General features: G+C 35.2%; 1 protein-coding gene across 2 annotated transcripts in view; it reads left to right on the top strand.

The window, feature by feature from the left end:
- LOC106884505 (intermembrane lipid transfer protein VPS13B) overlaps positions 1-14,466 on the top strand; it is a 120,027-nt gene that overhangs the window by 34,164 nt on the left and 71,397 nt on the right. For both annotated transcript variants that reach the window (XM_014935924.2, XM_052967034.1), the window contains exons 18-25: positions 1,183-1,297; positions 2,892-3,706; positions 4,731-4,845; positions 5,215-5,329; positions 8,402-9,170; positions 9,540-9,680; positions 10,947-11,126; positions 12,760-12,927. In XM_014935924.2, the coding sequence (XP_014791410.2) occupies positions 1,183-1,297; positions 2,892-3,706; positions 4,731-4,845; positions 5,215-5,329; positions 8,402-9,170; positions 9,540-9,680; positions 10,947-11,126; positions 12,760-12,927 (2,418 nt within the window). The remainder of the gene's footprint in view (positions 1-1,182; positions 1,298-2,891; positions 3,707-4,730; positions 4,846-5,214; positions 5,330-8,401; positions 9,171-9,539; positions 9,681-10,946; positions 11,127-12,759; positions 12,928-14,466) is intronic.

Genomic DNA, 14,466 nt, shown 5'->3' with positions numbered 1-14,466 from the left:
GTATTTTATGTGCCACCCACACAAGAGCCAGTCCAGGGGCACTGGCAACGATCTCGCTCAAAAATCCTACGAAGGCCAGTCAGGCGGTACTGGCAACGGCCACGCTCAAAATGGTGTATTTTATGTGCCACCCACACAAGAGCCAGTCCAGGGGCACTGGCAACGACCTCGCTCGAAAATCCTACGAAAAGTCTGAGTTCAAATTCCGTCAAGGTCGACTTTGCCTTTCATTCTTTCGGGGTTGATAAATTAAGTACCAGTTGAGTACTGGAGTCAATGTTATCAACTATCCCCCTCCCCCAAATTTAAGGCCTTGTACCTGTAATAGAAAAGGATAAATTAATTACCAGTTGTGTACTGGGGTCGATCTAATTGACTGGCTCCCTCCCCAAAAATGTTGGGCCTAGTGCCAAGAGTAGAAAAGATTATTATTATTATTATTTTTATAACGTGCTTTCACTTCACTACCGAGCGCAGCTCTGTGTGCCTTGGGTATGTGCTGTGGTTTGCTGTGATGCTCTTATGGTTACTGTATTGAAAGTGTTTTGCGCAGGATGTGTGCAGTGCCCAGTAGTGCAATTTTCTGTATGTTATATATATTTGTAAGTCCTGGTGTTTTTGTTATGTATTTGTCTGAATATTTTTTTATTATATCTAAGGCGCCTACTATGATAGGAATTGTTTCTGTTTTTAGATTCCACATTCGAGTTACCTCTATTTCCAGGTCTTTGTATTTTGAAAGTTTTTCCATTTCTTTTAGGGAAACGTTGTCATCTGCTGGTATTGATACATCAATTAAAAAGCATTTTTTTCCTTCATGATCTTTGACAACTATATCTGGCCTATTGGCCTTAATTTCTCTAACTCACATTATTATTATTATTATTATTATTATTATTGAAGGTGGGGAGCTGGCAGAATTGTTAGCATGCTGGGTGAAATGCTTAGCGCCATTTCCTCCATCTTTATGTTCTGAGTTCAAATTCCACCAAGGTCGACTTTGCCTTTCATTATTTGGGGGTCAGTAAAGTAAGTACCAGTTGCATACTGGATCAATGTAATTGACATAACCCCTCCCCCAAAATTTCAGGCCTTGTGCCTATAGTAGAAAAGATTATTATTGTTATCATTATTATTATTATTATTATTATTATTATTATTGTTATTATTATTAATTTACAGAAAACCAAATAGTTTGCTTGTCAGAGGAACTGGCAATTTCCATCGATGTCCAAGAGATATACATCAAGGCCAAAGCTAACATTGGCTCTGTCAGTATAACACAGCATTTCAGAAGGTTAGTGTAAGTTTCTAATTATTAAGACCTGTAATTTTATGTTTTTCATGTGTTCTATTTATTGAGGGCAAAATTCCTAATATTTTCCCCTGTATGTGTGAATATCTACAAGCTGTTGTTCATTTGCACCATTTTAGTCAAAATCACTCAAACCTATGTTCAAAGGTGTTCCAGCTGTAAACATCCTGTCTTTTTAGAGAAAGAGCCTTTAGAAGGTTCTTGATCAGCTAAAAATAGTTAGAAATAGCTGCCAAGTTTTCCTTACAAGTTTATCTTCTGTCTTTACTGTTCTGTTTATGATATGTCTGTTGAAATGTACTGCCTTTTGTTTTTTCAGTTAGTTTTGGAAATAATGAAAAATTTAGTAAAGTAACTTTGTCTAGTGTTTGGAAAATAACATGAAATTTTGAAGGAAGATTTTGATTTAGATTTCTTTCAAAGAAGAAGTTCGTATCATAATGGGGAGCAATCTTGGACAAATCGTATTAAAAGGGTTAAAAATATCTTCAAATGTTTTGAATCTGATTCATTACATGATCCTAAAGTTAACTGTATATCAACTATGGATAATAGAATTAAGTTATAATATGCGTTCTTTAATTCTGTTATTATTGTGGATTAACCCTTTAGCGTTCAGATTACTGTAAAATGTAATGCTTATTTATTCACATTGTTTTGAATTAACTATAGATTATCTCTTATAGCTTATCAATGATGGGATTATTTTTAAAACAACTTTGTAGGGTAGGTGTGAGAGATTGGATGTGGCCAGTTTGACCATAAAACAAGATAGAATATTTGGGCTAGATATGGCTAGTTTAAATGTGAAAGGGTTTATTTCAGTCACCTCTGTTTACTGAATTATAACACAGAAATAGTTGATTAAAAATTTAGGAAAAATCTGTAGTTCTTCTACTCCTGTTATACCTTACTGAAGTGGATCCTGGTACTACGTAGTGCACTATGTCACGAGTAGATAGTAATATGTGTCTGCTTGCTAGATATCTCTGTTCTTGATTCTGTGTCAACAGTTGGTATTATAACGTTGTTTTGCTGAAAGATTCTATTTATACTTCGTTTTTGTATCTGGTTTTCAAGATTCTTTTTGTGAATTCATGTGTTGAAGCAAATTATGTTGTGTCCGGAGACCGTCACATTTATACTTTTTGACATTTGCAACTGTTTGGACGTGGTCCCCTGACTTGTTAGATCCTGTTGAACTGTCCAACTCATGTCAGATGAAAATGATGATACAGTACAATACATAAACTCCATGCCTGATATTGCCAAGCTCTCTCTGTTGTTGAGTTTGCACAAACTTTGCAGAACTGAAGTGATTACACTCTTTCTGACACACCTAAAATGCTTCTTCATTCACTTTTACAATACAAATTTATATATCAAAATGCATGCATCATATTATGTACAACACACTCTAGCACACACATATGCACACATGCACCCGCACACACACACACACACACACACACATCTATGTACTGTACTTGTATGTTGCAATCTATATTTGTGTATTATCTGTACATATTGTATTAAATTTATTTTTTCCCTTTAACAAAATGTATTTATATTTCAGGTCTGACAGTAATAACTGGAGAAAGGGGCCTTATGAGGGTATAATACTTTCTTGTACTCCTGATTTAGTGTCAAACACACAGATTGTTGGACCCCGTCTTTGGTCTTTATCCGATAATGGTCTTCAGACATCTACTGTCAATTTGTTTCAATCAACTACAGATCAACCAAGAGAGAAAAGACATGGTTTTCTGTCATTGACATTTACGCGAGCTTTGTGTAAAAATGTCAAGAGGCGGCTTTGTAAATTAAACGTTGAACTTATTGGCCTTCATGATATCGAAGCATCGAGTTCTGGTGAAAACCTCTACTTCCATAAGTACATTTCTGAGGTATGTCTAAGTATGGAACCATGCGATGTGGTAATTTACTTGCCAGCCATTAAGTCCGTGTTTGATATTGCCGAGCTTTCTCTGTTGATGTCAAGTTTACACAAACTTTGCAGAAGTGGAGTAACCACACGTACAGAGAGTGAAGCCACCCAAAAAGCTCCTTCGTTTTCTTTCACTACGAGCAGCTTGCCATTAATGTATGTCAATCTGTCTTGCTTACGTATGTTCTTTCCCAATGGTCAAAATGGAACTGATGCTAGAACTCCGAAAAACATGTCAAATGCAACTTTGGATCATGACATGCTATTACTTCAGTTTCATCTGTTGAGCTTATCGTCTCAAGCTGACAATCCTCTACCTCGCTATGTAGTATGCAAACATCTCTTTGCTCATGCACTTCAAGCTGGGATCACTCACCAACCTGGATCAGCCATTGAAGATAGGCAATATCAATTTGATATCAAAGGGCTTTCCCTCTCTTCTGGTAAGTCTAATGATTTTTCTGAGATGACATTTATAAGACTGAGTTTTATTAATGAAATAATGTGTTAAAAATATTACACCTAGATATTTAACTTAAAAAGCACCATATGCAATCCAAATTTAAAAAAGAAAATTACATTATTCAAGGTTTTATCATGTTGCAAGCTATCTTAGACAAGTGCCTTCTACCATAGTTTGGATCAGCCCAAGCCATGTGAAGAAAATTATGTAGATAGTCTGCCAAACTGTACTTGTTCTTTGTTAGTAAAACTAATACCCCACTCAGTTTAACACCACCAGCTGGCCTTTGGGTTGTCTTGGACAGGGTCCACTCTGTTGCAGACATTAGGACTAAGTATCTGGGCTCAGGATAACTGGGTACTTTGATATGCTACTTCTTTCTGCAATAACCTATGAGCAGGGATTTCTTCCTCCTCTTGTTTCGTACCAGCCTTAATGGTGCTGTGAAAGTCATTGTTGTTTTCTTCTGAATAAGCTGTTAAAAATTGCATTTCATTACTGGTTTTTCCCTTCACTCAATTTATCTGCCTAATCTGCACGTAATCTACTGGAAATTATTGAGAATTTATGGCTGGCAGTAACAGCTAGATGTTGTTGAGTCTCATAAAATATATAATAATGATAGATTATGTCTTTTGAAATTAAGAAGAAAAAGAAAATCAAAAATAATTCATGACGTGATTATATTTAACTTCATTTCCTTTATTTTCAAACACTTCCAAAACTATTTTATCTATACTTATGTGATTCATCCATTCCTTGTATAAACTGCTTCAAGGGTAGTAGCATTCTCCTTGTCTATAATTCAATAATTTGTTCTTGTTTGAAGATATTTTAGAGTTTTAACAAAAACTTATAGATTACAGCTCAATGGTAAATAATGCCTGGAATTAAGGAATATTTAGTCTGTTCTTTTACTCCTTTAATTAATTTGAATCATAACAGTCAACTGTTATGGTTCAAATCAATGAGATAATGAAAATCTATTCTTTTCTTTTGTATAGGGCATTGGCAAGATTTTGTCAAAAAGAGTTCCAAAAGCACTGGATTTCCTGAGACAGTCTCCCCTACTGTTCAAATTCCAGCACTTGAATGGAACACACTTCAATACCCAAACCAGTAAGTTATAATGACTTTCTATACTTATGCCTTTGTTAATCAGCAAAATGTTGGACAAAGTGACTTTTGATATTAAGTTACATCTTTACATTCTGAGTTCAAATCTCATCAGAGACTAGGCTGGAGGAATGGTGAGTGTTGGGTGCTGCATAAAGGAAGACTGAGGAAGATATAGAAAACGTGCTGAGGTGAAAGATTTTAGAATGTTCATCACATGAAGTGCTGACTTGTGATATGCCAGAACGGAAAAATGGTTATTAAAATTTTAAAGGGGTTTGGTTTGTAGTGGAACCATTAATTTTCTTTCTCTTGTTTTATTTGATAAACTTCTGTAATTGTAATTAATTCTTGTGTCTTTATCATTACCAGACGAGAGAACGTTGATGTAATTTTGGTTCCTCTAGCATACAATTTCAACCTAAAAGTGGTTGTAGCTCCACCTATTGTCTACAACAGGCCAACTAATTTGGAGCAGAAACCTCAGGTAAGACAATTAAGTATATGTTATTAAATACTATACATATTTTAATTATTAAATGATATATTAACTGCACTCTCTGAGTGGTTTGCGTTAGGAAGGGCATCCAGCTGTAGAAACTCTGCCAAATCAGATTGGAGCCTGGTGTTGCCATCCGGTTTCACCAGTCCTCAGTCAAATCGTCCAACCCATGCTAGCATGGAAAGCGGACGTTAAACGATGATGATGATGATGATGATGATGATACATTTAAGTACTGATTTTAGACATAAAATTATAAATGACCCACTGATGGAACTCAACCTAGCTATCTGTTGAGGATAAATAATTCAGAAGAAAATGGTTATTTCTAATATTAATATAGCACTGAAATCTTAATATGTTGATGGCATTAACCTCATCTTGGAATTTATTCTTTACACTAATGGTGGGAAGGCTGAAGAACATGTTATGTGTATTATAGGACTCAGCAAACTCCATCCATGTCACAAGTGACTACCCATCTAGACACACCAACAACAGATTAGCCATACTGTACATGAAATTATGAATAAAGACAGTAACCATCCATGAAACACTCAAACTGTATATCTCACTCACATTATAAAAAAACTATAACGAAACCACCCAGTAATCAAGAAAGACTATTATGTTGAAAACTACTGAACCAAGCCTACTAAAGACAGATTGCATAATCATCATCATCATCGTCGTCATTTAACGTCTGCTTTCCAAGCTGGCATGGGTTGGATGGTTTGACTGAGGGCTGGCGAGCCAGAAGGCTGCACCAGGCTCCAATCTGATCTGGCAAAGTTTCTACAGCTGGATGCCCTTCCTAATGCCAACCACTCCAAGGGTGTAGTGGGTGCTTTTACGTGCCACTGGCATGAGGGCCAGTCAGACAGTACTGGCATCAGCCATGTTCAAATGGTGCTTTTTACATGCCACCTGCACAGGAGCCAGTCCAGTGACACTGGCAACGACCATGCTCGAATGTTGTTTTTTATGTGCCACTGGTACAGGAGCCAGTCAGGCGACGCTGGCAACGACCATGCTCGAATGGTGTTTTTTATGTGCTACCGGCACAGAAGCCAGTCAGCGGCCCTGGCAACGATCACGCTTGAATGGTGCTTTTAAAGTTCCACTGGCATGGGTGTCAATCAAGCGGTACTGTCATCGGCCATGACAACGATTTCACTTGCCTCAATAGGTCTTCACAAGCATAGTTTATTGTCCAATGATTGGAGAGTACTCTTAAATGGGCTGGTTATATAGCACTGGCATAGGCTACAGTTATGGTCTCACTTGGCTTACTAGGTCTTCTCCAAAGGTCAACAACAAAATGTTTGTCTCAAATGTACCAACCACATGAACAGCAGAAGCACATCTAGGGTTTTTTCTCTGCATATTGTTATATGACTGCACATAAAAGATAGTGTTAGCATGTATAAAAGAGCCAAGAAAAGATTTGAAAATATTTAAAAAATGCTGGTGGAATATGCCTTTTATGTCATAAATTTTAGAATAGTAAGAAAATAATATAATAATATCATAATTAAACCTAGTGGGTGGCATGATAGCAAAAAAAGTTTAGCAGTGTAATGTGTATTGATGTCACACTCAGGAGTGAAGTAGCTAATAACATAAAGAAAACGAATCTCAGTATTAAAGTTGTTTGGTGGGGGGTTGGGTAAAAAAAGAATCTAGAAAAACTAGTAGCTCCATCAGATCAATCAAATATTTGTAAACCCTTCCATTTTGCTCAGTACACCTCTATTTGTTGCATATGTGCAACAAACCTACATATCAACTACAAATTAAGAAATTTAGCGTAGCTTATCAGTGTTTTCGTAATCAATTTACGAAAACACTGATAAGCTACACTAAATTTGTTTATGCGTAGTATACTTAAAATCAGATGGCCCAAACACATAAGCAATATGGAGCTAAGGCAAAGAATGAATTAAGTTTCGATTAGGGAGCAAATATTTAAGAAAAAGTGGAAGTGGATTGGTATAGCACAATTAGAAAAGACACACCAAATGTAGTGAAAAGTGCTTTACAGTGGAATCCAGATGGATATAGAAAGAGGGGTAGGCCTAAGAACTTGTGGCGTAGATCAACACAAAAGGAACTAGAGAAAGGAGGACATTCATGGCAGAGTATAAGTACAGAAGCGAAAAATTATGCGACATGGAATTCAATTATAAGTGGCCTATACTTCGTGTTGGAGGGTTAAAGGCAAGAAAGAAAAAAAGAAAGTGTAGCTTATAAAATGTTATGTAAGATTGTGTGCAAATCTCCCTGAAAGTAACTAGGAGAGAAAGAAAACAGGAAGGAATTGAAAGTGACATAAGACCCACAAGTCTGAAGTTCAAAAAGCAACAATGCAGAAAACCCACCAGTCTAAGTTAAAAAAAGACGACAACAAAAAAAAAAAAATGGAAAATGATTTTATCATCCACAAAAGGACAGCTGATCAGAAGATAAAAGAATTTATATATTAAACTGATCTACATAAAATTTGATACAACTGAGAGAAGAAACAAAGGAGAAAATAAAAGAACAAATGGAAAGTAAATCTCTGGGGTTGCTAGTAACTGATTTTCAACAGATGCAGTGTAACTGTATCAATGTCCAGGTTGTAGAAGTGCAACAAACCTTATTAACCCCTTGTAACAGACCGTACTGTAAAGAATTAGATGAAAATTGACTATAACAGATTTTGAAATATAATTAGATAATAGAATCCTAATAATGTACTGTGTTTGCAAAGAGCAATATAATAATATAAATAATAAGCAATATAAATATAATATAATATAATATAATATAATATATAAGCAATATGAATAATGCAATTTTTTGTGGAATAATTTAGAAACATGCTAATATATCAAAGCTGTCTACTTTATGTGCTAGGTACATTTCTTAGTTTTATTTTTAAGAAATCATTATTTTGTGAGGTTTGTAAATCTGTTTTTTTTTGTCATGTAAATTCTAAATGCATATTTCATTCTTTAACTAAAATTTTTAATATAATACTTGAGACTAAAATCATTTGTCTGTTTTGTATAGGCGGACTTCCTTGTGTGTGGAGCTGCTCTGGAAGTAAATGTCACCACTGAACTAGATTTCTTCATCAGTATTAACCAGATCTCATTATTACAGCAAGTTATCAACAAGAACATATCTTGTTTCTTTGAAATTGATATTCCCAAAGGAAGTGTGCAGCATATGGACAATGCTGATCGTTTGGGTCATGTTTTCACTGAGAGTTCTCAAGTGGCCGACAGTGGTCTAGGAAGTGAAATATCAACAACGACTAACTACAAGGGGATAGAAAGTTTACATAAAACCTCTCGACACACAGCTACGTCATTATCATGTTCCTCTCTTCCACCGAAGAATCCTTTGAAACCATCTTCCTCAATATCCCCTATGTTGGCGATGACCTTGGAAATGCCTTTGGAAGTTTTACTGACAGCTGGTCGTATATCTTGCATGGTTTATTCCCATCAGTATTTACAAAGCAAAGAACAGCACGAGGGAGGTGTAAGTTCTTATCCAAGCAGCACACTTCCATCGATGTATCAAGAACATGTCCCATCATTATTAAAGTCTTTCAGTGTAGGTGAACAGATGTCAGCCATTGATGGAATTTTTAACAAACCCGATGAACCCACTTCTTCACAGATTAAGGTCAGCCTGTACATTGTGCCTTACCTTTACTTGTACTTCTCTCAACCACACACAGTGGTTGCTTTGCAGCCTGAAGGTCAGAAGTTTGAAATGTCCTTCTATGACGTCATGGTGAAAGGACCTTCTGCCAGTCATAAGCTTTTAGGTAAGATTTTAAAAAACAAAACATGTTTTTATTGTTTCTTAATAATTTTATTTTAGAAAAGGTTTTATACAATGGTTTTAGGTGGCAAAATAGTTTTACTTGTACCTACTCTTCCTGCTGAGAATCTTTTGACTAGAAAGTAGGAGCAGAAGCTGTCTTGTTTGTTAGACTCACTAAGACTAGTAGTGCTTCTTGTTTGTTAGGCTCACTAAGACCGTAGTGCTTCATCAGTTTCAAATTATGGCCAGTGCTCTATTATATAAAATCTGTAACTGGAAATATTCTGAGACGTTTAAAATTTTATAGATATTTTCAAAAATTACCTTTTATAATGACTTTTTACCTCTTCATTTTTTTTTCTATTTAAAGTTGATGCCAATAAGTTATTACCAGAATATGCTGACTTCAACCAGTGTTGGATTGAAACTCGTGCTGGACAGCCCCATCCAAAGACTGGTGTACCTCCAAGTTTTTTCACCCTGAGGTTAACAGATTTTCTCCACAAACCAGGTAGGTGTTTTTCTATTCTGTTACTGAGTTTCAGCTAATGGACTCTGGCCATGCTAAGGATTTATCTTCAAAAGGTAGTATAGGTAATAATATTAATTCCAGTACTTGTCTGGGACTTCTTTTATTGACTTTGGAAGGATGAAGGGCTCAAAGTATTATGGTGGAGTCTGTTTCCCTTCTCATATTATTCTCAATTTCTATTAGCATATGTATCTATTTAATTTATCATTATTTTTATAAATAGTTGTTATTAATTGTATTTTTTCTCTTGGGGGCAGAGTTTTGATGTTTGGAGATGTTTGCTATGCATTTATAAATTTTGTCAAATTATGTTTAAAATATCTGCCACCGGCAGTGCCGGAACATGGCTACAACTTTGAGCTGAAACTGACAAAATGATAAAAAAATAAAACAATATTCAGTCCCACTGCATGGCACTTTGGGTAAGTGCCTTCTGCTATAGCGTCGCCCTGACTGAAGCCTTGTGAGTAGATTTGTTAGATAGAAACTGAAAGCTTATCATGTGTGTGTGTGTGTTGGTGTTGGTCCCCCCCCCCCCACTTGATAACCAGTGTTGGCGTGTCTACATCCCTAGTGGTTTGGCAAAAGAGGTCAATAGAATAAGCACCAGGCTTTAAAAAAATAAGTACTAGGGTTGATTTGTTTGACTAAAATTCTTCAAGACACTGTTCCAAGATGGCCGAAGTCTAATAACTGGAACAAGTTAAAGATAAAAAATATTATCAATCTGTTACTATTGGATTCTTGCTAAATTGATGTCTTTAGCTGTTGTGGTAAGAAAAATAAATATTACTTCCTGTCCTGCCATCCTACCATACTTATCACCTCACACTCATATACATACTCTCTCTTTCATGCTGTTGGTGATCTATCTCATTTCTGATCATGGTTGCCTTGAAGGATTGATTGGAAGCAATGTTGAATAAACTGGATTATTTAGTCTTGTGTAAGACAAAGTTGTCTTTCTTATATTGGTGCCATGAATAAGATAAAGTAACAAACCAGTGGCTGGTTGTCCAGTATCCTTAAACCAGTGTTGTATATGCCACAAACTATAGTCAACTGGTACTTCTCCAGCTATTGCACATCATTCACATCTTCCACAAATATTATTTAATCTGTTGTATTGTTGTTATAGCAGAAATGAACGTTTTCTACAGATTCATTCTGTCTTTCCTTTTATCTAAACAAGTGAGCTGAATTAAAATGTTTCCTGTAACTAAAACAAATAGTTTTCTGTTTCAGCTCATGTATCATTGCACATGGAACGACCGTTGAAATTAAACATCAGTCCAGACATGTTGCTCCTAATGCAAGAACTCTTCAATCAAATTGAACAAAGCATCAAATTAAATAGCAGGACGTATCAAGACAAACAGTCAGCAGATAATGCCAACTCTGAAGTACAAACCCCAAAACCTCAAGGTACTTTCACTTTGAACTCACAACTAATTCACCCACATGATTACATTTTATATTTACAATGTATCCATCTGTCTGTCCATTTGTCCATCTTATATGTATATAATATCCAGGGTGGCCCAAAAGTAGGTTTACAGTTATCATGTAAGCACTTTAAATTTCTTTTAAAACATTTTATTACATTTAAATTTCTATCTTACAAACTGAAAAGGGAGCTTGACAAAATAAACTAAATTAACAGAGAATAATGGTTTAATTTTTTTTTATAATTAAGATCTAAACTGTTAATATATGAATGCGAAAGAGATAGTTGAATAACTGTAACCCTACTTTTGGGCCACCCTGTATACCTGTATTTATATATGTCTTGTATGTATATCTATATATGTGTTATGCTACAATGATACCTTGCAGTATGAGTTTAATTTGTTCCATGACTGAGTTTGTTTTACGATTTACCTGTTTTACAAATCAATTTTCCCCATTGAAAGTAATTAAAATATAATTAATCCGTTCCAGCCACACAAAACCACCCAAAAATAATTTTTTATGGGTTTCAAAACTGAAAAGGTGCAGTTACAAGGAAAATGATAATTATAAAAACATGATAAAAGAGAATGCAAAAGAAATATGTAAACTGGTTTTATTAATTTAATTACCTCAAAGGTGGGACAGTTTGTATTAAACACTTTTGCTATGCAGATTAGTAGCTCCAATTGACTGGAGGTACTGGATTTGATGAGTATATAAACAGATTCAGTGCTTATGTCTCTGGGATTGGTCAAATGATGTTCACACCTTTGATGAAATCCCAGTAAGGATCAAAAATTGATTAAGGCTATTCGTCATTTTCCCAATCTATGGAAAAATAAGTAAACTTGACTTATTTGTATGTTGACTATGAATATTAACTTATAAGTATTGTGTGTGTGTGTGTGTGGCTGTGTGGTTGAAAAATTTACATCCCAACCACATGGTTTTGTGCTCAATCCAACTGCATTTCACTTTGGCTAACATCTACTATAGCCCTGGGCCAACCAAACCCTTGCAAGTGGATTTGGTAGACGGAAACTGAAAAAAAGTTTGTTATATATATAATTATATATATCCTTATCTTGGCATCACATGATTGTTCTAAATGAATGTCTTTCATTCTGATATTCTGTGCAAACATATCTGACCGATATTATGTGTGGAAATATTACCTTGCTTGGAAACAGCTAAGGGTTGGCAACAGTAAGGGCGGCATCTGACCATAGAAATCCTGCCTCAATAAACTCCATCTGACCCATGCAAGCATGGAAAAATATCTCCCCTTGTTTTTGCAGAATATTGGAATTAAATAAGTCTGCTTATATGACAGTGACACTCATTTACAATTATTGTGCGATGTCAAGACAAGGAGACACAAACATATATACAGCAACAGTAATACTTCATGCAGAAGAAACATGTTTTCTCTGTGAGTTATATTGGAAGTACTTCTACATGAAGTGTCAGTTATTTCAATTAATCTACACATATTCCTTTCTATACTATGTAATAATAGCCCATTTGGATGTACATGTCCTATATATGCTGTATTTATCTCGTGTATATAATTATGTAGATATAATATCTTCTTGATCCATTACAGAAGCAACCTTCCAGTTTCTATCAACTTTGAACTGGATTGACCAGTTTTCACTTACCTCTGACCAAATTGTTATCTCTCTGGAAACGAAAAGTGCTGATGTATCTGCTGGACTTATGGCATCTCTAACTGCTATAAACATGGATGTAACACTTAATCAGTGTGAGAATGGTAAGTCTGATCTGTTAGACTCTTGTCTAGGAAAAAAAACTACTTTCTTGACAAGTTAGTGAGGGAGCTCACAGCACCCATGACTTCTGGAGACATTTTTTCATACTTAGAATTGCTGAAGCTTGGACTTTGTTAATTGTTAGAACACTACATCCTTCAAAACTTCCATGCTTCCTGAAGTTTGTCAACTGTACACTCGATGCTCCCTCCTTTTTTTTGTGCGTGTTTTTCTAAGACTCATTCACTGTTCACTTCCTGTGCATTATTCTATGCAGTCTTGACTGTTTTCATGTAGTTTAGGCTGTTTTTTCTGATGAGCTGTAGTGCACCTAAGTGCTGTATACAATAAGTTCATTATTATTATTATTTACAATCACTTAGCTTGCTAGAAATGACAATCAGATTTCCCTCAATTCTCAATTCACTCTCTAATGTCTTAAAAAATGGCAGTGGACCAGGTTTAACCCTTGATTATTTTGATTATTCTATCAAATGTAATACTTATTTATTCATATTGTTTTGAATTAATCATGCATTCTCTCTGTAGCTTTGAGCTTTTGATGATGTGATTCTTTAATTTTTGAATGACATTGTAGGATAGGTGTGAGAAGTTGGATTTGGTAGTTTGAACATAAGGCAGGTAGAATATTTGGACCAGATACAGCTAGTTTAAATGCTAAAGGGTTAACACCTTTCACCACCTGACTGTTGAGTATCTTTAATGGGGTCCACTCTGTTGCAAGCACTTGGACATGGTTTCTGGTCTGAAATTGAGTTACACCCATTTGTCACGGAGGCTCTGTAAAGGAGCATGGATGCAACCCTTCATCTGACTAAGTCAGTAAAAAAAGAAGATAAATGATCGACACATTGGATAAGATAATCCTAGACACGCTATATCTGAAAATGTATGTGAGATGATCATAGCCAGAATACTTTTAGTCATAGATCTGCTTGATCAAGGTGGATCTCAAACTAAGCTAAAGCAAATCAACAACTATTGTCTTGAATTATATATTATTTTGTCAGTCTCTCAAAGATATTTCTGATTTACCAGATATTATTATTATCATCACCCTTATTAGAAGTAGCATACCTTATTTTTCTTTACTGACATGTTGTAAGGAGCAGCAGTACAGTATCCTTCTGATTTGGATTTAAAAAATAAATATTCTTGCATGATAAATTTTTCATATACCCTTTCCTTTCATTTTACTTTTTTAACCATCACTACAATAGTCCCTGCTCCATTGAATTAGCTGCTATCACATCCCCATCTTTACGCTTCTATTCTCCCATTGGTCCTACTGTATTTTATTGTCCAGATCCACACAAAATAAAACTAAAATAAAACTGGAATTCCTTTCTCATCTGTATATTTTCCTTCGGACATTACTGAACATCTGCTGTATCAAATTCACTAGCATTGTCATGGTTACTGCTCCACCTCTTTTCAATAACTTAAACTCAAAAGTCAAAAAAGTAAAAATAGATTTGTTTACATCGAGACATGTTTAAATATTATGTTTGCATTTCAAG

Source organism: Octopus bimaculoides, chromosome 4 (genome assembly GCF_001194135.2).
Source record: "Octopus bimaculoides isolate UCB-OBI-ISO-001 chromosome 4, ASM119413v2, whole genome shotgun sequence".
Taxonomy (NCBI): Eukaryota; Metazoa; Mollusca; class Cephalopoda; order Octopoda; family Octopodidae; genus Octopus; species Octopus bimaculoides.
The sequence above is the reverse complement of the archived record's forward strand: the minus strand, read 5'-3'. Positions and strand labels throughout refer to the sequence as shown.